Raw genomic sequence first — 24,804 nt, forward strand, 5'->3', positions numbered from 1 at the left:
GTTACATCACCTTTGTAAACTTTGTTGCATACCCTTTCTTCCCCTTTCCAGGTGGGAGGTCATTTCAGAGTCTCCCGGAGTGATGAGATTTCCTGAAGTCTGCATGTGGAAATGATATACCAGTATTGTCCTGTGATGGAGCCATGGGCAGTTCTGGTGACTAGTGAAGAGCCACTGTGTGTACGTAGGATAGAAAGAGCACAAAGTTGGGGGTTTTGTTTTGCTTTGTTTTGTTTTGTTTTCCCTCTTGGCAGAAGGAGGTCTTATCAGCTGTGGTGAAAAATTTTGGATGGTCTATCAAAAATTTGCAGCTGTTTACAGGTTCAGTGACATGTTCTCCAGCTTTACAGGTCTGAAGATAAGAGGTGCAGAGCTAAGCACTCCGCTGAACTCGCTGCAGTGCTAACAGGTAACAATAACACTAGGACGGGAGAGGACCAGAAGCAAAATAACTGATCCATGTTTACTTTGTCTTTTGCAATACTCATCTGAGGAGAAGCTGTGATAGTGCACTTTAAATTTCAGAACAAAAACATGCAACTTGTCTGGTTATTAGATAATTACAGTTACAAAACTTAGGAGAATCACAGCTCTGGCATGGCTTTTCTTCAAATCAGATCTAGCTCTGACATTCACGATGTAAGGAAATAACTGAATTCTTCCTTATTATTGGTAGAGGACATTTCTCATTCCAGTTTCTCAGGCCACTCCTATTTTCCTAATTACTGGAGTTTTTGTAAAGGAAAAAACTTATTCTCCTTGTGAATCACAAGATCTGTTCACTGGTTTCTGCAGAGATGTCTGTCCCCTGTTGAGGTTCGTTAGTGACATGCTTCAAGGCCACCATGGTAAAAGTATAGATACTAAATTGCACAGGCGGAGATGCAGCTTCAAGCTGTGTGAGGCAGAAACGGATTTTGTGTCATGGGCAGAAGAGCCTGGTAAGGGGGCAGTGAAGATGGACAGCAGAATAAGTACTGAGAAATATTGGGCCTTCAGTTCACTTCAGTAATGGATGTGTTTGAGCTGTTGTTTGAAGACACCCTGAAATCCAAAAAAAAAAAAAAGAAAAATAATTCCTCAGAGTAAAACTATTGATAAATTGTCCATTTTGAAGCAGAACCAGGGCAGGGATGAAAGAAAGGTGCTGGGGCCTTCTGTCGGACAGACACGGCACCAGCCGACGCCGATGTGCGTGGGACGGTTGTGGGTGGATTACAACCCTTTTTAGGATCCCTGTCGGGAAATAACCATTTTCAATCACAAAATCGTTGAAAGAGGAGAGGCTTTGGGAAGGCGCTTAGCTGCCCGCCCACGCTTAGTCCGCCCCGGCAGGGGGCAGCACGGCCGCTCTGGGCATGGGCGTGGCCCCGGCAGACCATAGAGTCGCCCCTCCCCTCCCGCGCCGCGGGCGGTTGCCATTGAGGGAGGGGAGCCGCGCGAGCGTTTCCTTCCCCACCCCGTTCCCTCTGCCCACCCCGTCTCGGTGGTAGCGCATGCGCGTCGGGAGGGGCACCTGAGGGCGAAGCGGGGGGGGGGGGGGGCTCAGCGATGGCGGCCTCCATGATCTGCAGCCGGGTGTCGGCCGGGCTGAGGGGCAACGGCCTCCGCGCCGCGCTGGGCACCGCCTCGGCGAAGGTAGCGGCCGTTCGGGAGCGGGGGCGGGCCGGGGCCGGGGCCGGGGCCGGGGCCGGGGCCGGGGCCGGGGCCGGGGTCGCTCCCTGCGAAGCGGCGGTGGGGGGAGCGGCCGTCACCGTCCTGCCCTGCCCGGTCGCGGCGGCGGGGCTGGCAGCCGTGTGCTCGCCTGCGGCGTGCGGCCCTCCGCAGCGGCTCTTGCTGCTTGGGGCAGGTCTTCGCGGCCTGATTCCCTTCCCGTTCCAAACCTCCCTCCCATAGCTTCCTCGAGAGTCCCGGTGTTGCCAGCGCCGCCGTCACCTTACTCAGGCGAGGGGTCGGGCCGTGCCAGTAAACTCGTCGTTCAGCTCTTCATCTCCCCAGTCCCAGCCCTTGTTTCCTGTCAGTGCCTTTTCGGGCTGTGGCCTTGTTTTTGGCCGCAGAACCCCTGGAAAGCGGTGCGAACAAACGAGCTAGGGAGTCGAAAGTGTGTAACCCTCCCTGCGGCTTTCTTCTCCTTCCACGAACGGGGGAAGGTCGCTTTGAGTTCCCCTCTCGTGTTACGCACAGCCTCCCGGGCCCGGCTGGGCAGTCGGTGCCAGAAACAGCAGCTACGGCCGTCAGCGCTTCTCTCTTGGGTTTCGTGCCAAGGAAAGGGCCTCCCGTTTGCAGAAGGAATCCTTTGGAGGCTAAATAGGCCCCGTCTTGAAACGCTGTAGTAAAGCTCTTGTGTTGTCTGCATGCTGACTTTATTTAAAATGAAACAAAGCCTTCAATAGCCGGTCTGTTAAAAACAACCTAATACAGGCTGATATTTGTGGTACTTGTGGCAATAGTACGTACTAAAGTAAACGCAAAATTTTGCTTTTACGTAAGTTTGCTTTATAGTCTTTTTACCTCGAATCTTTCAGTGCTAATCTGTGTTCATGGATTAGCTGAGTTCATTGGGTTTGTTGTGTTGTGTGTGTATAAAATTAAGGTCTTGTTCCTATGTAGTAAAATATGAAAAATGCAGCAAACATTTGTTACTTTTACTGTTGATAGATTTTCTGTTATGAAATACAGTTACTTTACAAGGTACCCTTTGGAAATCCATGTCGTCTTAAAGTCCATGAGTAGCTGTTCTTTTTAAAAAGGCATTGCTCATGTAGTACCACTTCTGATGTTTTATAATCAAAATAAGTTTCTCCCTGAATTACTTTATACAAAGTATCTGTCAAATTCTTGGAGTTAATCACTTTTGCAGATGAAATTGAGACTTATTCCATGCTGGAACTTCTTGGATTGAATATTAGGCATGTTAAATTTTACTTGGCATTTAAAATGTTATTTTTGCACTTTTGGCAACCCTCTGATTCAGTGTAGATGTTTGAAATGGGTCACAGCTATTTTTTTTTGTGTTTCACAATAGTCGTATTAAGGCTGAATAGTCTGTTCTGTAGAAAATTAAATTCACTACATACAACCACTGAAGGTGATGTAACATAGTTTCTGCTGCCCCTCCTTCCCAGGGCTTAGTTCTTAGTTTAGCAGGCAGAGTCAACCTCCGAAAACTTTTGAATGAACCTATTCTGTGTGTTTTTCTCAGTTTTCTTACGCTTCCAAAATTCTTCAAGGTTCTTTCCCCTACAAATATATTCCTTAAAGTACTCGAATGCTAACTACATACTCAAGGGCATTTTAACCCTGCCCGTCCTTGTCAGTGCTAGCAGCTTCACCAGCTCTTTCCTGCTGCCCCAGTAAGACCTGAGAAAACCCAATATCAGACTTGAGATGAATGACTAACGTGGCAGGGTACTGTACAATAAGTATAGGATTAAATGTTCAGGTGTTTGCATTGGTACACTGAACTACTTGTTTAATAGGTAGACTTTTTTTAACCTAAACAAAGAGGGCAGTTTTTCACAACACAGTCATGTTCTTTGTTCTTTTTTTTTTGTTTGTTTTCTTTTTGTTTCTTTTCCTTCAGGTACTGGGCGGAAGTCCAGGAATACTCAGTAATCATGGATTTCAGGTGCAACAGCAGCAACAGAGGAGGCTGTCACTACATGAATACATGAGCATGGGACTGTTGCAGGAGGCTGGCATTTCTGTTCCACATGGACTAGTTGCCAGGACACCAGATGAAGCTTACAAAATAGCAAAAGAAATAGGTATAATATTAAAGAGAACATATACAATATAGGCATGGGATTGATACAAGGTGTAACTACTTTTTCTGTCTTTCCTGGTAAGACATTTCTTGGAGTTCTGAATATACCTTCTCTTTAAGAGAGCCTTTCCTGTGAAGCAACTTTCTTGCAGATTTGAGTATTTACTTTGGAGCTGACGTTTTCTTAATTTGAAGTTTTCTAATGCTTAAGATAGCTCAGTGTGCAAGCACACAATGAAATCAGTTAAGTGATGTAGTTTTAAGGACACTCTCGGTTGTGTATTGAGACTTGTTTATGAAGCTAAACTGTGTCCCTGAAATTCCAGTGGGGAGGGACTTGGTCCTATTTCCATTAAAGGCTGTGAACATATATTTGGAGTAGCATCATTCCCATATCCCTAATGCTGCAGATACTTTTCCTGTAACTTGTGAGTCTTGTAACTTGTGAGGTATAAATTGTATTAACCTAGACTAATACAACTACCTAAACTTCTTTGAGATGAGTGATAGACTACTTTGTCCAAATCCTGGATTTCTTTTTGCTTTCAAGCAAGGTTAGAGGAAATCTTGTGTGAAGATTCAGTGGTGGTGACAGGTAAGGCTTCAAAGCATACTTGCCTTTAGGCTGCAGAAGAAGAGTAAAATCATGTTCCTTTCTGAATGTGCTATTCTGGCAACTACTTCATGCAGGAGGGGAGAACTTTGATGGCTTGTAGTTATACTCTAAATTCATGGCTCGTTGATGAAAAAGGATCCGATCTCCTTTGCCTGGTGTTTAAATACTTTAGAGTTCAGCTTTAATTTTGGATTCGACTTTGCCTATTAATTTGTCACTTTACCTACTATGTGTTTTAGTAAAATTTTTTGTTTTAATTTGGATGTAATCTAGAAGTCAGCTTCTATTTTTTGAGGCATTAATACTGATTTTTTTTTTTAATTTTAGTTTAACGCTTTTTCACCCCTGGAAAAAATGTAATAGGCTTGTCACACAGTTTTAGTGAAGGACATTGCTTGTATTCTGCTTTCATATGCAAATACCTGAATCTCTTTTTACCTCCAAGTGGATACATTTGTAGTAATTCCTGGGGTTATAGGTTTTGTTAGATTCACTTCAGTTTCATGTATATATTTAATGGAAGAGGTGAGATCTGAAAAAGAAAATAAGTTTTGTGTTTTTTTTCTAGAGCAAGTTATGCTGCTTTGTAATGTAGAAAGGAATTGAAGATCTGCTTTTCCTTCAGATCTGATGTCCCAGAGATCTACCTGTTGTCTTGTTCCCACTAGAGAGTAAATGATGCAAAGTTATAGCTTCATTAGTGTGAAAGAAAGGTGTTAAAATGCTTCTGTTGTGAGAATGGCTTAAAATTCAGACCCTCACCTGTTAAGAATGAGCTTGTAGCATAATCTCAACTTCTCAAATTGGGCATGTCCCTTTGCTTACATTATGCAAATGTAATTTGCATAAAACCACGTTATGCAAACGTGACAGCCTTTGCCTGTGGCTCTTTAATAGGCAGCAGGGAAACTGGCAGATCAGGATTCCTTTGTTTTGTTCCTTGTGCGGAGAGGAGTTGAGACTGCTGGTTTATAGCTGTCTCATCCATGTGACATCATAGGCGTGCCTTTTTTCTGGAGTATGCGACTCTCTGCAGTTCCTTGGGGGCCAGAAAACTGAAGTTCTGCAGTGTATGAGTTAGCATCCTGGACTAAAGGAATTCAGGGCTGTCAGCCATATACTTTTGAGTTGGTGTGTATTTGATGCTGTGGCTTTCTTTGGTACTTGAGATGAGGAAGGGAGGACTTCTCACAAGGACAACACACTGAAGGAGCTGGATTTTTTTTAGGCATTGCTGAAACATCGTCCAGAACTCATTCTGAATGGTGACAGATCATCATTTTCTCCAGTATTCTGGAATTCTTTGTTATTGTAGCTGTTTCCCCACTAGTTTTCATTTAGTATGTACTTAAACCAAACCAAGCAAACCAAATCTCTAGCATAATGAAAAAAAAAATCTCACTTTTTCTTGTCCACCTGCTCGTTGTTTATTTTTGTTGTGTAAGAGTTGTTGTCAGTAGATATGAGATTATCTTTTGCTTCTTCTTATGTGTTAAACTGGTTTTTCAAATGTTTGTCTAAACTGTTACACAAATAGTTGGTAATGCTGCTTGCTCAGTCTCCCTAGTGCTGATCCACATGCTCCTGATAACCTTTCGTCAGAAACCTGCTCTCTGTAAACTTGTTTTTGGCATTGGATTTCTTTCCTTTTACAAATACCTCACTTCAGTTAGAAACGGGTAACTTTTTATCCTGCTGTATAACAAATACAACCTTTTCATTAATAGAGATTATTGTAATTTGGCTGTGGCTGGAGCGAAATCAGTGTAACCCTGTTGCATGAACAAAGCCAAAGCTTAACCTTACCAAGATTATTGCTGCAAGGTAACTAGTCTGTGGTAGAATCAAGCTGAGGCATATGAATGTTGCAGTTTGTCGTGGAGCCTAGTTGGAAGGGTGCACTAAATATTCTTTAAATCACAAAAATAATGAAATTTGCTAGTATTTCATTCAAAGGTATGCTTATCTTGAGGTCTGAAGTTAGATGAAATAGTCTGGAAGCCAGAAAGGTTACTGCTTCTCCATCCCTCCAGTCTTTCTTGTACTAAATATTTTTTCTGCTAAAGACTGAAGTGTACTAAGGAGAGCAGATTGTTTACCTGTACATGAAGTAATTTTGAAATGTATGTGAAGTAAAATACAGTATTTAAGCTTGGATTGTTTTCTTCCCTGTAACATTTTTCTAATGTTTTTTAAAGGAAACTGAGATGAAATTAGATGCTGTGAACAGCTTTTGAGCAATGATGACAGATAATTTAAGGTTTGAGTCTTATGGAAATAAAACAATTTTTTTGCTCTCTTTTAAAAATTTGATTTTTGCTGCAGCTCTCAGATTTCTTAAAGTGCTGTTTTCAACTCAGATTTCCGTTCTAGCTAGGTTCTGCAAATGATTATTGTTTTGCTTCTATTGTTTGAAAATCTTCTGTTGTGTCATGGGAAGGTAGGCCATTGTAATTAATACATTGGTTTGCATACAGCTTTATCTTTTTATATTTGTTGGGCTGTTGTGAGTCATCATTGAAATTTGTTACTTATCATAAGCAGCTTTTCCCAGTAAAGAGCCCTCCATCCCATTTCAAGTAAACTGTTATCACGTGTTGGTTCATGAATCTATTACTCTCTTAAAATAACTACTTCTGGGTAGTTCAGTCCCTGGGAGTAGGTTTGGACCTCCTGTAAATGTCACTGCTTGTTCACTTTTCCTCCAGTAATTCACTATCTTAATTTGAGAGCTCCAGATCTTATTTGTGCCACTGAAAGAAGCATTGTATCTGATGAAGCCTTTAAAAACTTCATTGATTAAAAAAAAAAAAAAAAAAAAGAAAAAAGAAAAAAAAAGTATTTTTAGTTGTTTCTAGGCTTTGCAATATGTGGCTCTTCGTATGTTACATGAGCATCTTAAATTTTGAAAAAACGAGTGTTGATAAGAGGCTGCAGTATGTCTTGATGATTGCCTCTAAGTTTATGGTTTACTTTCAGCCAGTTCATGCATTCCAGCTAGCACTGTGACCAGCACTGATTTAGAAGCTGATACGCATTTATTATCAAGAACATGACTAACGAACCTAAAGACTATTTCTTGAAGAACAGATGCTTCATCAGTGTGATAGAAGATAGCTCAGCAGAACACACTCTTTGAAATGCTTAGCATTGGTGTTTAAGACAACATCTGTGAAAGTGTATGTGTTGCTGTAACTGAAGTTTTGATGCTTCCTGACACCTTCCTGTGTTAAAAGTTGTGTGGGAGTGACATATTGTATGCCTGTAGAAAAGTCTGCTTTTCTTTTATAGCATATATTTCTGTTCATGATGATTTGAGAGGTAAGACTTATAAAGGATTAGTATCTTGAAGCAGCTTTTGTGTTCCAGTAGTTTTTTAGGATTTTAAAATAGTGAATTCCACGGCTTTGTGCTCATATCAGACTGTCAGATTTTAGTAAAATAAAAAGCTATACAGAATAGGAGGTGTGGAGAAGCTGAGTGCATAACATTTCACCTTCCTGCAACAAAGTTCTTGAAAGGAGACTGAAAGCAATGGAGTCTGCTGCTAATTTTGCTATTGTAGTTTAAGAGACCTAGTTCATCTCCTTACCAGTGAGGCTTATAAGGTCTGATCTTTTTTTGGTATGCTTTCTACAGAATGACTCAAGTAATTGGCTCGGCTGTGTTCCTGCAGACAGTGCTGTGATTTATAGATGTTTCTTTTCAGAACTTTTAAGTTCTTTTCAGTGTTAAGATCTTTTAAGTTCTTGTCAATGTTATTAATTTATTTTTCTGCCTATTGCTTAAACATATAACCTGTATATGTTTTAAAAAAACCCACAAACGTGATGCGTAAACCTGGGTAGATTTATAACTAGATTTCTTGATCTCAGGCTCGATTTAGTCAGAAACCAAAGTTTAGTACAATGCATGCAATGATTTTCTTAGGTAACTAGTTTTTCTTTACTAGCTCTTCAGAAGAATAAGTATTCCAGGCACTGTGTCACAAAAGCTGGGGTGGTTTTCTCCTTAGTGTATGGCACAGCTTCCTTGGTAGTCTGGCATGTTGTTAATGATAATTCATTAATTCAAATAACTCATCTAACCAGCCGGTTCAAATTTTGACCGCTGTATTTTAATTGCTTAACTTAAGGTATTGCCAAAGCCGAACCTGTCCTGTGAGTTGATGAAAAACTTGATGCAGTTGATAAATGTCAGGAAGTGTTTGTATAGAAAATAATATTTTGTAATAGCAAAACATCTTGTTTGCTCTCCTGACTGGTATGGTCCTTTCAGTGAATGTATGAAGATTCCTGGCACATAATTATTTCAGTAGTCAGACTTTTGATCTGCATGCAGTGATTCTTCTAACACTCAAAAGTTTCAAATGCTAACAAAATGTAATTTTGAAGTTAAATTCTAAACAACTCTACTTATTAACAAAATGCAGACAGTATACTCTGAAAAGATACTCTGTGTTGGCAGAGTTAGAGTTGGTGTACTCTTCATCTCTCATGTTGAGTCTTGTGTTGATAATATATTGTTAGTTACAAGCCCATTTTTTCCCTCACTAATCCCAGTAAATACAACTATATTGTTTAAACTTAGAGTTTTTATTATATCTGTGCAACAACAACAACAAAAAGGTTTGTGTTCTAAATGGAGAAATATTCTTCCTGAAATGAAAAACTTTTAATTACAGAGTAACTGAGGCAAAAGCTATGGATCTCTCTCTCTCTCTCTCTCTCTCCGAGTCAGCTTGCAACTGAATGGTAGTTGAGAACTTGACTGGGGCTTGTGTTATTAACCTGTCACTGCCTTTTACTGTTGTCTGTTTTGTCAGAACACATTAGGCTTGCATTGTTATGAAGGTGTTTATAATATGTGGAAAACAGTATTGCCGCTGCAGTCAATATTGGGCAGAGAAGTGGCAATGAAAGCAATTTGACAAAAGTCAGAATGGAAACATATAAAGCAGAACATTTCAATAAAGTTTGTCTGCCCTCATCATCAGGCTTTATACTTGCACAGAGAATGTCAGAGATACAGTGGAACAGGCTTTCTTGCCTCTTTAATAAACTTACCATAAGGTTGTATTTTACACAGATCAGTGCATGCATGCAAGGAGAAAGAGACTTTTCTCCCAGTTTGAAAGCTCAGGTTATGGAATCAGAATTATTCCTTCCGAGAAAGAGCTATAAGTATTGCTAGAAATGAAGATCGGGCTGTTTGCTGGATTTATTAGTCTTTCACAGTGTAGTAATAAGTCATTGTTGAAGGTGAAACCTGTAGTGTTAGTACTGTATAGATTTTTGTTGTCTTGAACAGATAGATGCTAACTCAGTGTTCTACTGATTTCAGGTATCTGTTCTCGTTGATATACACTCCTAATTTTCTAAATATTTCCTGATTCTTTTCAGGCTGTTTTACTTACATATACTTTTAGTGCTAACTGCCATTAATATGGAAATATAGCTCTTAACAAACGCCTGTTCTGAGTTTTGTGAATTGGTCTGTAGCTTGCTTGCCTGAGAGATTAGCTGTACTCAAGGTTTGTTGTTTGTTTTGTTGTAGTGCCCTGTGTTAAGGCTCTACAGTTTGTTACTGCTGCTGAGAACAGATGTCCTGCTTTCTGTCCTGCTCACCTCAGTGTCCCTGTGTGTGTGTGCTTGTCACACGGGGCAGAAGCTTGCAAAAGTACTGTCTGCTGGATCAGCTTTTGCCTTCAGTGGTGTCACTCTTCCGATACGCTTCAAGGCATGATCGTGCAAATGCTTATGCTGGCACAAGAGCAGAGTCTGGAGTGAAAAACTGAGGACAGGAGGCAGGGTAGGACATCTGGTGTGGTGTAGTGTTGGCTGGCATAAACTGCCCTAACTTTGTATGTGGATGCCTGCTCTAGGGCAGAAACAGTTATTTTTTCATTGAAGCAAAAGCCTAGCAGTGTTTCAAAGCAGTGTATGAAAAACAGAAGGGCACAACTGGTGATACTGAATAGAAAACTGTGTTAGCTGCTGGTTTCTAAATTTTTTCTTGGGTTACTCTGTATCAGCAGTTCTCTGCTGTGTAGGATTGTGTGGTGGTGCTGCTGCTGTAAGATGAGGTGAGTGACCAAACATTTGTCCTCCCGTTTTAGCGTCACTTTAAATGGGACCTACAGGAAAAAAGTGTTTATTGAACAACAGATTTTCTGCATGGGTTAAGTTAAGGTTGTCTCAGAAGATGTTATCATAAATTTTGTTTCAGGTACATATATGCATCTCAATTGCTTGTAAACATAGCTGGTCAAACAACCCTTGAAGTGTTATGTGTTTATGCAATCAAGTGGCTCGCTTGCTTGCAGTGTTGTAGGAAAACAAACTACAAATTATTAATATCTTGCTCATTTAATGCCACAATTGTTGTATTCTGTTGCATAAGGAATAGTCCAATGACAACTTTCTTATGGCCAAAACTGATTGCAAAAAGTTTAAAGTTGTTTCTCACACAGTTTTTTTCCAAGATGTCTTTATATGTTGCCAAGGTGTAATCGTGACTAGTAATTAAGTTCTTAAGAAATACCCTGTGGGCTCAGAGCAGTGGTCCATCTAGCCCAATACTTTGCCTCTCAAGGTGGCAAAAGAACGTGCTATTTAGAGAGATTGTTAGCCTGGCTATTTTCTGCAGTCCATACCCCTCATTACCCCCCAGCATTCATAACTGTTGTTTTAGGAATATCAGAGGGAACATCTCTGCCCAGTTCCTTTCGAATCTCCTTTCTTCATGTCTTCTGGTAGACTTCACTATCTTCTGTGTCAAGGAGTGTCTTTTTCTTGCACCTTTTTAAAACTGACTTCCCTTGATTGGTGGCTTCTGGTTTTGGCTGGTGTAGAGCAGGAAATGGTATGTTTGATGTACATGTAGTTGTATGTTCTTGCTCTGTCCCTCACCGGGTATGGCTACAGACTGTAATCATGTTCTTGCTTTGTTCTCCTTTGACCGATTTAAAAAAGTGCCAAGCTCTTTTTAGTCCCTTCTTGTAAGGTAAGCTCTTTTATTTCAGTCATCATCCTAGTAACCAGTCTTTCCCACTGAAAATTGCTTTTATTATTATGCCCAGAGCTAAACGTAATGTTCCAGCTGAGATCTTACCAGAGCTTTAGTTGGCATCTGATTCTGACTTGTTCAGATTCTGTTTTTTTTTGTTCTTCTGTAGAGAAGCTCTGTAGAAGCAGCTTCTCCCTCCTGGGCTTAGTGTAGGAGATAAAAAGAAGGGTGGAGAAATAGGACTCTCTCTTCTGAACTTCCTAGTGGACTGTAAGTTAAATCTCTTAGTCTTGACTACTAAGTATATCCGTTCTGAATCTTTGTAAGATAGAAAACTTCCATGGAAAGCTCAAAATAGCAAAATAATGCTGTGAATATTTTAAACCTGAAGTATTTGAGTCACTTCAGATCATTGTGAAGGAGCCCAGGTGGATCATCCGTGAGAAAGAGAGTGTGTTAGGTTTTTTTTGTTTGTTTGTTTTGTTTTGTTTTTAAATCTCCTCAAAAGAAAGAATTTTCTTCTTTCTCTTATACTAACACGTCATGTTCCTCCAAATTTTGTATTTGTACGTACGCACAAAGTAAATTGTTTTCAAATGGATGGAACTATATTTTTAAGCTCACACATTCGAGTATGTGGCTTCATTTGTCCATGAAGTTACTATTTATAATCTTATTAATACAAAACGCTTAGTGTTTTGTAAAACAAGCATTGTACTTAAAGTAATTGTGTGAAAGTGTTGTTTTGCGTGGCTTCCATAAAGCCTGTTAACTTAATTGCCAGTAGCTGTAAAAAATAGTTCAGGAACTGAGTTAAATATTAGATAATAGACTATAGTAAATCAGCATATACTTGTGTGCTTATAAACTTCATGATTCTTGTGCCAAAGATCATAGTATCAGTTGTGAATTTAGAGATCTGTTGTTAGGTAGACAGTCGAGAAGTAAAATCCACAAGTAGCTAGCTGGGAATAGTAACTTGAACGTTCCCTTTGCTTATAGCCACCTTAGCTTGTGATATTACGCAAGTTTAATTTTATCAGGTGTGCTGGTTTTGGCAGAGGTAGAGTTAATTTTCCTCAAGAGTAGCTAGTATAGTGCTGTGTTTGGTATTTGTGCTGGAAACAGTGTTGATAATTCAGGGATGTTTTAGTTCTTGCTGAGCAGTGCTTACACAGAGCCAAGGGCTTTTCTGCTCCTCACCCCACCCCACCAGCGAGCAGGCTGGGGGTGCACAAGGAGTTGGGAGGGGACACAGCCGGGACAGCTGCCCCCCCCCAGCTGACCAAAGGGATATCCCATGCCATATGGTGTCATGCTCAGCATATACAGCTGGGGGGAAGAAGAGGGAAGGGGGAGATGTTCAGAGTGATGGTGTTTTGTCTTCCCGAGCCACTGTTACACGTGCTGGAGCCCTGCTTTCCTGGAGATGGCTGGACACCTGCCTGCTGGTGGGAAGTGGTGAATGAGTTCCCTGTTTTCCTTTGCTTGCGTGCATGGCTTTTGCTTGACCTATTAAACTGTCTTTATCTCAACCCACGGGTTTTCTCACTTTTGTCCTTCTGATTTTCTCTCCCACCCCACTGTGAGTGAGTGAGTGGTTGGGTGGTGCTTAGTTGCTGGCTGGGGTTAAACCACGACATCTGGCCAGGCAGGATGCAGGTCAGAAAAGGAATCCACACAACTTTTTTGTCTGCCATAGTCTTTTTCAGTATGCATAGTGGCTAGTTTTGCTCGAGTACTCTTATTTTTTCTCAGGCTTTTCTATGGTAGCCTTTTCACATCCAAGAGAACAGGAAGTTCTGTCTTTTCTCGGAAAGACCAGGGTGGCTCAGCTAGTGGTGGCATGGGAAAAAATGGGATGTGCCGCACAAATGTGAATGCGGCAGCTCAACATCTTGCAGTCTAGCTGCACTCTGCAGTGTATTCAGTGTAATTGAACTTGAATAATAACTCAGGTTTTTGTTTTTCTTCCTTTATCACCTTAAATGACTTGATGAACTGTTTGCTTTTTGTCTTTTAATGGGACTTCAGAATATCCCAGTTGATTTTGATTATATTCTCATACTTTACTTTTTAAACCCAAATGCAACGTCTCCCCTACCTAGAAGAATATTTTGTAAAGGATTTTTAAACAGTTAAAGCCAACTAAAGGGCTTACTCTGCCTACTCTGGGAAAAATAGTGGATTTGCTTAGGCCTCTGACTTCTGCAAAGCACTCAAGCGTATGCATCAGTGCTCTGCTGGATGGAAGCCATAGTGGACCTGCAAGTTGACTTGGGTAAGTGCCATAGTTACATATCATTGCTGAGAAGATAGTGGTTACAGATCTAGGGTATTTCTACTTGTTTGAGGAAAGGCTTGGGCTATGGTGTGTTAGATGCTCAGTTTCATCTTGTTAATAGTCCGTGAGATACTAACCATTTCTTACTGGGTGCTTAGTCATTCGTGATTCAAACAGGTGTTAAAGATACATTTGGTCACGGAACAGCCTAAGGCTGCAATTTGTGGATGGTTTGAGACTTTTGTAATAACCTGTGTGAGTTACAATATGGTCTTTGATTCACGTATTTGTGTTTTAAATTGGGGTGGGGTGGGGGTGGAGAAGGGGGATAAAGTGAAAACAGCCTTTATTGTTCTACCTGGGGCCATTTGTTTTAGTCGTCACAGATGACAAATTTTGGGTTTTCTTTCATTCTAGGTTCAAAGGATCTTGTGGTAAAAGCACAGGTTTTAGCTGGTGGTAGAGGAAAAGGAACATTTGAAGGTGGCCTCAAAGGAGGAGTGAAAATAGTTTTTTCGTAAGTTGTTTCTAAATTATCCAACCAAATGGAAAAACTTCAAGGTTTCACATTATGAATTGAATCTATTGCTTAGTTTAAAATCAGTGTTTTAATTACTAACCTTAAAATAACAAAAATTAGATAAGATTTTTTTTTTTTTGGTGCTACTTATGTTCTTCCAACAGTTTCTTTGTCACATTCTGAGCTTCTTTTATTCTAGTCCAGAAGAAGCAAAAGATATCTCCTCCAAAATGATTGGAAAGAAGTTGTTTACCAAGCAGACAGGAGAAAAGGGCAGGATATGCAACCAAGTATTTATCTGTGAGCGCAGATATCCCAGGAGAGAATACTATTTTGCAATAACAATGGAAAGGTCTTTTCAAGTGAGTAATATTAGAAATAGAAGTAATCTAATTAACTCGTTATAGCTGAATTCAAAAACCAAGAAAAACATTTACTGTACTGGTCACTTGCTTTTGAAAATCAGAAATACATATGAGCTGAATTTTGTTTCTTAGTATCTCTGACTATATGATTGTCTTAGTGTTTAAATGCTTAGAAAATGTAATGCTGCAATTTAAATTTAAGGAATAATAAATATTAGTAGCCTCAACTGAAGTTCAGAGTCATATGGCTGAAGGGGAGATGGGTGGAATGAGGGAGTTATTTCTATTGTGGTTTTAGTTTGCACTTATCTACCAGATGCTCATACTAGAGTTTAGTTTAAAAATACAGCTATGTGTGTGCATGTACATGAACACACTATGAGTGTCAGGAACAACATTAGTAAAAATATTTTTTTGGAGAGTCAGTGGTCCTGGATAAATCAAACATCCTTTATCTTCAATGTGTGGAGGTTCCTAGAGGTGCACAGGTGTGTCCCTCAATTTTGAGAATGCTGGTAGCTTTGTTATGCCAATACTATTCAGGAACTGCTAGGAAGATTTGGGCCTAGAGATCTGTCTTCAGAGCGTTCAGAAAGATAAAAGCCATAGTCTCTCCTGCTTGTATGTTGTGTATGTGTGGGTATATAGTTATTTAGGCTACAGTTCAAACCCAGTTACTGAAATGTGTCAGTGTATTTTCTGACAGACTGTTCTGTTTTGGAGCATAGAGCGTTAATTGCTAAATAACTTCAACAAAGCTTCAGTAAAGCAGGTCTTGGAACTTGATTTTTCTGAAGCTCAGCAAAAACTGAGTTTGGTCTATCCAGATGCTTAAGAGTTTGCAGAGACACTGCTCTTGGTAATTAGAGGAGCATCTCTGTCAGGAGCATGAAATAATTTTCTGTGGAGGAATGAGGACAGTAGTCTTACTTTTTTGTTGCAAAATTAGGAGTTAAATATCCTATTTGTTCTTCCTCTGTAGTGTTCTTTCTGATAGGAAAGTATCAGTTGTGTTGGGTTTCAGTACAATTAAGTGACTTGGGCACCTACATTCCCTTGTACTCTGTAATAAAGCAGGGAAGATCCAAATGTGCAACGCACATCCCAGATTTACCACAAGGTGGCATTAAAATACTGTAAATAGCTGGATTTTATAACCTTAAAATTGTGTAAGCAATTTCCTTGTGGAAATAAAATTTACTGTAAGTGATTTAAGCAAATTAGATAAAGAAGGGAAACGTATTTTCCTGACATGTTCTTGCTCTTGTGTAAAAAACCTAAATCTTGTTAGTGTATATTAAGCACAACTGTGTGAATTAGTCTTTTGATAGTGATGTGCTTTACTTTTACTGCTGACTTTATAAGTCATTTTTTTAGATGTGCTTGTAATTGCTGTAACTTCTCTGGGATGCTTATGATGAGGAAATGCTTTTCAAAAGAATGAAGTGTGAAGGTTGAATAGCACACAGTGTGTACTGACGTTGTTGCAAACCTCTTCCTTTAAGGGGGGAAAAGTGTGAAATAGTTGAAAGTGGAACTTGGTATCTTGGGTGTTATTTGCCAATAGGGCAAGACTTCTTATGTTTTAAGCAAAATTGTTCACTTTGGTCAGTTCTGTGAAACAATCAGTTATTTTTATAATGTGTTTGTATCTTCCTGACTGTTCAGGATACGAATATCCAGAAATGTTCGTTGTGTTGAGCCTTGCTGTAAGACGTAGGATAATTAACCATCTATATGTTTCCATTTGGAAGGATGGTGATGGGAGTGGTGTGGTTGTCAAACATGGCAGTGTCACACTTTCTGTAATTAATTGTCAACAGTTATAAGGCTGTTTAATGTTCAAGATGTGTGCTGATATGAAATGCTGCCTTTGTACACCAGCTGTTATAATCCATGCACTGGTAGTGATAAGGGAAGGTAGGATGAGCTGATAAAAAGTGAGTATGTCTTTACTGTAAACTGGAGGACTGTGCCCATGGGGAGAGATTTTTAGGTTCCATGGTAGCGAGTCCTTGATGTTTTTGTTGATATTGAAATAGCTTTTTTAAAAAAATCTCTGTGGTTTCTTAATTTCTTTTATTGTTGAATAATTGAGTGCTGTTTCATCAGAACTCTGACTTGCTTTCAATGATGGCTGTGGTTATTGAGCTTCGTGATGGTACTGAACAGGAATAGTTTCCAGTAGTTTGTCACTAGGTTCTGCAGACCTAGATTTGTCCTTGGAATTGGAACATGGAAGAATGAATAAATGAGTGCCTGGCATCCAGTGTGTGTTTGTGTCAGGGTGAGATGAGAAGGCTGTTCTTTTTCTGGTGACAACCTAGAAGGTAAAATGCATATGATTACTAAGTTGAAGCTTTCTATAAAAATTCAAAACCGGAATGTCTGTGGTAATTGCTCTGTTGCTGCAGTGTATACAAAGGAAAGTTTTCCCTGTTATAAAGAAATAGAACCCAACATACACCTTAAAGTTTGGAAGGCATTATTAAAAAGTTTTATATAGATAGGTAGTAACATTCTCCTCAGAGCGTACAAGTAAAATGCTGAAATAAAAAAATTTTCCAGCTAACAACGAGGTTTTATTGCTGTGAGATATCTTATGGGAAGAACTAAGTTTCAATTGTGTGGTACAAAATTACTTACGCTTTTTTTTTTTTTCTTCTTTTTGTTCTAGGGTCCTGTGCTGATAGGCAGTTCTCAGGGTGGTGTTAATATTGAAGATGTTGCTGCAGAGAATCCTGATGCGATAATTAAGGAGCCCATTGATATAGTAGAAGGCATAAAAAAGGAGCAAGCTGTTAGGGTAATTGTTAATGTGGAAAAGTACACATTAGTGAGGATGGGAGGGTTGCTTCTAAATTTTGCAAAGTGTGCATGCATTCAACCTGCTGAGTTGTCTTAAGCCCTTTGGACATTTTGAAACATTTGAACTGGATATTTTAGTATTTTCAGGTGATAGTCTATGTAAATCCTACTCTGCATGGCAGTGCTTTATCTAGCTTTTATATAGCTCTTTAAAGGCATATGATGCTGGCTTTTTACTATTTCTTTTTTAGGATAAGTGCAGTGTTTTTTGTATTGAAAACAGTCTTTTCAGACCCAAGAGTTACTTTTTTTTTTCTTTCCAGGAAGACAGGAGAGGTTCTACATCTACAAATTCAATTGACACTGAAATAATAGCTAAACTGGGACATTCCTAATTTGTAACTAAATCAAACCCTGAGCATCATTTAACTGATAACCAATCTTTTACTTTCAGCTTGCCCAAAAAATGGGATTTCCTCCTAATCTGGTGGATGAAGCAGCTGAAAATATGATCAAATTATATAATCTCTTTCTGAAATATGATGCTACCATGATAGAAATAAATCCTATGGTGGAAGATTCATCAGGAGTTGGTAATGTTTCTTCTTCATATTCTTCATGTAACAGCTTGACATTTTTGTAAATCTTAGTTGCTTCACATTGCTAAAGCTTCAGATGTATACAGCAAGAGGTTATTAATTTTACATTAATAAATATTAATTATATTTTATTAATCTAAAAGCAGAACACTAAGAGGGAGTAAAAAAACCCCAAGCCAGACACCTTCTGTAGAGATTAATTATATACGAATTACTGAAGTGCAATTTGTCCAGATTTATCAAACAGCTTGTTGTAAGCTTCTTTGGTTTTAGAATGTCTCAAGAAATACAGTTATCTTCCCTGTTTGCGCAGTTAAAGGAACTTAACTGATTGGGTAAACTGGAGAGCTTCTTGTATTTATGTGCAGTACTAAGTGTGTCTTTTCAGCAGAACTTTTAAGTTTGGACTGCATGAGCTAGCTGCCAAGTTTGACTTAACATACCGTAACATACTCATGTAGCAGTTGAGGTGTTATTCTAGCATTAAAATGATGGTTGCTTTTTTTTTTTTTTTTTTTCCTTTCAGTGATGTGTATGGATGCAAAGATAAACTTCGACAGTAATTCAGCCTATCGTCAGAAGAAGATCTTTGATATGCAGGATTGGACACAGGAAGATCAAAGAGACAGGGATGCTGCAAAAGCAGATCTCAACTATATAGGATTGGATGGAAACATAGGCTGCTTAGGTATGTTCTATTTAATGAATTTGAAATGACCTAATGGATTTATAAAATGAATTCCTAAGTTTTGTCTTTATTTTCTCATATAGTCAATGGTGCTGGTTTAGCTATGGCCACAATGGATATAATTAAACTTCATGGTGGAACTCCAGCAAACTTCCTTGATGTTGGTGGTGGTGCTACAGTGCAGCAAGTGACAGAAGCCTTTAAGCTTATTACCTCTGATAAAAAGGTGAGGAAGAGTTGTCCTATCAAGGTGCTACACAGTGGTAAAACAGGCTATGAATTGAAAGACAGTGCTTAGTGCGTGTTCTCCAGAAAACATGCTTTTATAAGCATAGAATTAAAAAGGGAAGAGAATGGAGATGTTAGCTTTTAATATTGGTGCAAATGAAGAAAGCCTGAAAACCTGTTGAATTTTTTTCCCTTTTTTTAAAAATAGGTTCTTCGTCTGTGGCTTTTGGGCCCATTTTTCAGCTGGGTCAGTTTTGTGCCTGTTTTTTCTGAGTTGTAGAGTTGAATATTCACTGTACTGTGAACAAACAAGTTTCTAAGGTACTAACGATATGCAATATAAGATAAAATAACTTTGTAATGGGCTTGGAAGGGCATTGATGTTTTATCCTCTCAGAAGTTTATCGGAAATGTTTGAATATTAATAAAATAACAAATTGGTTGAAATAGAGGAAGAGCTTTACCATCCCAGAAAGACAATGCAAGCACTGGATTGATGGTCTGTAGTGAGATGCTTATCCCAGTGGGAACTCGATGGCAGTCTCGGACTTTTTAAAGAGAAAGAAAAATATGAAAAAGAGGTAACTGAAAAAGGTGGGAGTGACTTGCTGGACCTGGTAACGGTACGCTAGTTTTGCACCAGAATTTCACGCACCACTTGCTCATCTTTGGAAGGGCCATAATCAAATAGTGAATGATGTTACATTCTTTTCCCCACTGGAAAGATTTTTGTAAACAAGTGCAGGGTCTGACACACTCTCCAAGAGTATTATAGAATCAAAGAATCATTTAGGTTGGAAAAGACCTTTAAGACCATAGAGTTCAACTGTAAACCTACCACTGTTAAGCCCACCACTAAACTATGTCTACACATCTTTTAAATACCTCCAGGTGACTCAACCACTTCCCTGAGCAGCCTGTTCCAATGCTTGATAACCTCGGTGAAGATATTTTTTTCTAATATCCTATCTAAACCTCCCCCAGCGCAACTTGAGGCCATTTCCTCTCATCCTATCACTTTTTAATTGGGAAAGAGAGACTGACACCCACCTCAGAGTGATAAAGTCTCCCCTGAGCCCTCTTTTCTCCAGACTAAACAACTTCAGTTCCCTCGGTCATTCATCATAAAGTTTCTTTCACAAAACCGAGGGAAAAGTCAGGGACACAGGCACAGAGCACCTGAATTACAGAGAGAAGAGACAAGAATTTGGGGGTTGTTGGTTTGGAATAAATTCTTGCAATGCCGATTCTCTGCTTATGCATGGGCAGAGGCTGTCCAAAAAGACTTCTTAAGATATCTTTCCCTTTCTGCCTTCCTTCAGCTGTTGACCATTTTATCAAAAAGTGATGACTGGCTGGGATTCCTGGTGCTGAAAGTCAAGCAGCAGTACAGCCCACTGGTGTCATGGACTGCATTCTGGCTGGCACTCTGGGTTCAGTTCAGGGGTTGTTTGGAACAGCCTTTTGGGGTGCCAGTCCCACTAGTAGAAGGAGCAAGAACAATGTCACACAGATGAGCTAGTCTTAATTGCAAGCCAATGAGAACCAAGCTACTGTTTGTTAACCAGTTGCATGTTAATGTTTTGTCTTAAGTTTATTCTGCCCTTTGAGACTGTCTACCCATTTTTGCTCCTTCATTATTCCATCATTCACCATGATCTTTTTACCCCTCCTTTCCACCACTTGAGTAGGAACAGACTTTCCATTAACCTCAGGCTCAGTCATATTTCAGATAGCTTACCTCTAAGCATGCTAGCTTTTAAGCTGTATGAAGTGTCTTGTGTATTAGTTTTGTAAATTTTGTGTTCTTTAGCATGGATTCTTCAATAAATGGAGGTACTAGTGGGGGAGGCACCTCTGCTGGAGTAATGCTAGAAATGGAAAGATAAACAGTTGACAAATTGTTAAATGTCTTCAAGCTTTGCCCATTTGATTTGCTTGAAGAAAATCAAACCGCTCTCTTTATTAATCATGCTCAGAATATTCTGAAGTAATGTACAGTGTTGATTTTGTACAGAAAATGGGTGTGTGTGTGTCTTTGCATGCAGCTACGCAGAGTAGATGCTGTGAATAAGAGAAATGGCTACTGTCTGCGACTCATGTTGGATTGAAGGACAAGTGGAAGTTTCCTGGGGCAGGCATTTTTGCAATAGGGTTTTCTTGAAGTAACTGTTGTGCTGTATGTGACTTCATAGAACTGTACTTTTGTTGCTGATGTTTCCTAGAACCGAAATATTCCCTGTCTTCTGCAGAGTCCCTTACTACATTTACAGAGCTTGAATTTTCCTTAGGCTGAAAGGATGAGTGGTGCTTTTATCTGATGTGGCTCTGGCCATTTTTAACATGAAAATTGTCATTGATTCTGTAGGTACTGGCTATTCTGGTAAATATTTTTGGTGGCATTATGCGATGTGATGTGATAGCACAAGGCATTGTTATGGCAGTAAAGGATTTGGACCTAAAAATACCTATTGTGGTACGGTTGCAAGGTGAGTGTGCTTTATTACATGTTAAATATATTTATGTCCATATTGACAAATGTTCTTGAGCTTATAGATTTGGTAATAAGTTGACTGTAAGCTGAAGACTATGGAACAATAAGGCAAACCTGAAATTTAGATGGTGAGAATAGGCAAGTTAATAAAAAGAGATTTCCTGCTTATATAATTACTAAAGTTGTTGTCTTCTAGATTTACTCACTGACTTACTTTTGAAACAGGCTTCCTAGAAAATGTGAGAATACTCTGATAGTAGTAGTCTCCTGTTAAATAAGAGTGGCATTTTATCTGTTTAAGGTACACGAGTTGATGATGCCAAAGCTTTAATAACAGCTAGTGGCCTCAAAATCCTTGCGTGTGATGACTTGGATGAAGCTGCAAAAATGGTAAGATCGCTTTTTATGAATATTCTTTTCTGAACATAGCACCTGTTGCAGAAAAGTTGAAACTCTATTCAGTCAACTAAAGGTAGCTGAGGATAAGTCACAGTGCCAGTTATTATCAGGGCCTGAAGGAAACGTTCTACAAATTAGTAAGTACATATTTTCTAAGGAGAACTACACAGTCAGAAGCTATTATACCCCAGAAATTTCTGTGTTGGGGACTTCCCCCCCCCCCCCCCCCCGAAAAGCAGGTTAAAAAATAGATTAAAAAAAAAAAAAAAAGGTAAATGACCAGATCAGTTGCTTTGCTTGGTAGGGGAATGGCTAAGAGCTTAGCTTTATTAATTGGAAGAAAACACTTAAATTGAGGTAGCTGAAAAATGCAGTGTAATGCTTCCTCTGATAGACCACTATATTTCAGTGTGCATGATTAAAACTGAACATAGTTGATCATCCTGTTGCCTCATAAGGTAATTAGAAGTTCAGGTATACAGACAGGTTGGTTGTGATTTTTTTTTTTTTTTTTTTGTGTGTGTGTGTGTTTTGTTTTGCTTTGTTTCCTGTGGTTGAAGCTCTAGAAGCAGTTGTGGATTGCTTGGAAGAAGAATTTTGCTTATCTTGACAGTATGGCCCTCTGTTTTAAGGAATAGTATTAAGTCCTACTAGGTTGATCAAGCTTTGGTTAGGTCAATGGAAATCTTCCCTAGCAGTACATATGGATCTTTAAACTATATTGCGTCTACATAATGCATCTTCTAAACCTGCTGCTGAATCTGAAGTTCTCAGCTGAATCATGGAGCCATGCAAATGAAGTTATGATTAGTTTTGTAATCTGAAATTATCTGTAGAAGCACTTTTTGAAAGGATTGAAGTTGCTTTTGTATGTTGCCCACAGGTAACTCCTTAAACAGGTTTATGTAAAATGATGCCCTGGGTGGTATAAAATGGATGAGGATAGATCAGAGTAATAAGATCAGTATTAAAAGCAGTGGTTTTAACCAGTGATGTTATAAGTATTTTCTTCTACCTAAATATTCAAGAGTTGTCTGTAAATTATTCTAGCTAGCTAGTATTTTAGGTGCTTTTGAAGTTAGGCAATGTGGACAAGAAAAACATACTACCAATGTGTAGCAACAGTGAAGATAAAAATTTTTGATCTGCAAAAAAATAGAAGGCATCTGGTGGATTTTGTATCATGGGGAAATTTATAGTTCTGAATCTTTTTTTTTTTTTTTTTTTTCCCTAAAGAACCACTTAGTTATAATACTGGATTCTAAGCAGGGAATAATTCATAGAGGTTTTGAGCTGTTATGCAAGAGAAGTTGAGGCTCCATAAGGTATCAAAATAAGATCCAGAAATGCTTGCAGCAAAAACTCCGAGGAGAAATAGCTTCTAGATTATATAGAATCTCTTGTGAGTGGGTATCCCAATGCCTCCCAAGAAAACAAGGTGGCACATAAAGTTATCAAGTTATTTGTTTGTAAATGAGAACCAGATACTGTATAACTGTGTGGGATGTTTTCTAAAAGACTGATCTTTCGTTTAAAAGTGATTAAGAAGCACTGGACTAAGTAATAATCCCACCCTCCTTAAGATCTTGCAGATGATTCTCTGGCATTACTTTATTTAAAAAGATCGGTCCAGCTCACTCATGTTAGGATTGTTTGAAATCAAGTCTTTATTTTCTGTTTTTCAGGTGGTGAAACTCTCTGAAATAGTAAGCTTAGCAAAACAAGCTCAGGTGGATGTTAAATTTCAGTTGCCAATTTGATCTGAGGAATGTCATGCTGGTGTCTAACATGTTCTCTGAAATACTGTGTTCTGTGGGATATTTTTCATTTTTTTTTGTGTGGAGGGTTTGATTGTTTGGCAGGTGCACAAGCTGAAGTTCCTGGTCTTTAATGTTAACATTCAGAATGGTCAGAGTTCTTGTAAAAGCGTGTATTGCTGATATTTAGTTCTTCTTAGTTGTTACTCTTCAGCCTCCAGCTTCTGCTGCAGAATGTCACTTGCAATATACTTCTGCATTGTCCAAAGTAAAGCTTCTGATTGAAAAATAATTACTCTGAATGAATTCTAAAAATACTTTACTTGTAAATTTGTATCAGCCTTTGTTAAAAGTAAATATGACTAGATTATCTAGTTGTCCATGTGGAGAAATGTATTGAAACGGTATTTTATACTGGAGACAGTTGTACTTAGCAGTATAATGGACATGAGCAAACCAATCATTATTTATGAACAGATGCATTTGAGCTTGATCAGAAACATTTTTAAAAGTGCTTCACTGAAGTGGCTGGTAACTCTTCTGGACAACGTGTTTAATCACTACAAAATATACTGTAGCACTTAGATTTTCACCATTTCCAAAAAGCATCATGTAGTTTTATATATGAACAAGCATTTACCAAACTTCAAGGAGACAGAATACATAGAAAATTAAAATGTCTATTGTACATTGCTAATTAAATTGTACATTAATAAAATGTCTCCCAAAACTTCTACTGTGTCTTTCTTTATATGTCACTCTTGATAAATTGCATATACTCATGGATTAAACCATACTTTAAGATGGCAAGTGAAAAGCTTTTTAGGAGTAAATTTACTATAGCACATACGTTACTTTTTTTTCCTCCTTCAGTTGCATCGTGTGATTAAAAAGATGTGAACTCACGCTGCATTGAAAAGCCTGGACAGATACCACACATAAAACATCTTACTGAACTGGCCATAACTGATCTCTGCACAAGCAAATATGCAGGAAAATGTTGCTTTTTGGGGAAACATTGCTTCTACTAACGAATCTTGTATTAACCATTAATTTTTGTCACCTTGTAGTGCTGTTGATTTTGGCATTACGTAGAACTTGGAACTTTAATGATGATCTATTTGCCACTTAGTTTCCAAACGATTTTAAATTTCTATGACTCATTTTTTGCTTGTATTTTTTAGGGTTTTTTTTTTTGTTTAAAGTGCTGTTTTCTTGGCTAGTGGTAGTGTAGTTTTATCAGCAAATAATGAAGACTTGTCTGTGGTGGGA

General features: G+C 38.8%; 1 protein-coding gene across 1 annotated transcript; it reads left to right on the top strand.

The window, feature by feature from the left end:
• The first annotated feature begins 1,463 nt into the window (after nt 1-1,463).
• On the top strand, nt 1,464-24,262 carry SUCLA2 (succinate-CoA ligase ADP-forming subunit beta). The gene is made up of 11 exons (XM_042805979.1): nt 1,464-1,638; nt 3,584-3,767; nt 14,092-14,191; nt 14,394-14,556; nt 17,237-17,365; nt 17,822-17,960; nt 18,493-18,654; nt 18,738-18,880; nt 21,251-21,371; nt 21,678-21,766; nt 23,461-24,262. The coding sequence occupies exons 1-11, from the start codon at nt 1,552-1,554 to the stop codon at nt 23,533-23,535; spliced, it is 1,392 nt and encodes a 463-aa protein (XP_042661913.1). The 5' UTR covers nt 1,464-1,551; the 3' UTR covers nt 23,536-24,262.
• The last annotated feature ends 542 nt before the right edge of the window (nt 24,263-24,804 follow it).

The sequence above is a fragment of the Tyto alba genome, unplaced genomic scaffold (genome assembly GCF_018691265.1).
Source record: "Tyto alba isolate M040663 unplaced genomic scaffold, T.alba_DEE_v4.0 Super-Scaffold_45, whole genome shotgun sequence".
Taxonomy (NCBI): domain Eukaryota; kingdom Metazoa; phylum Chordata; class Aves; order Strigiformes; family Tytonidae; genus Tyto; species Tyto alba.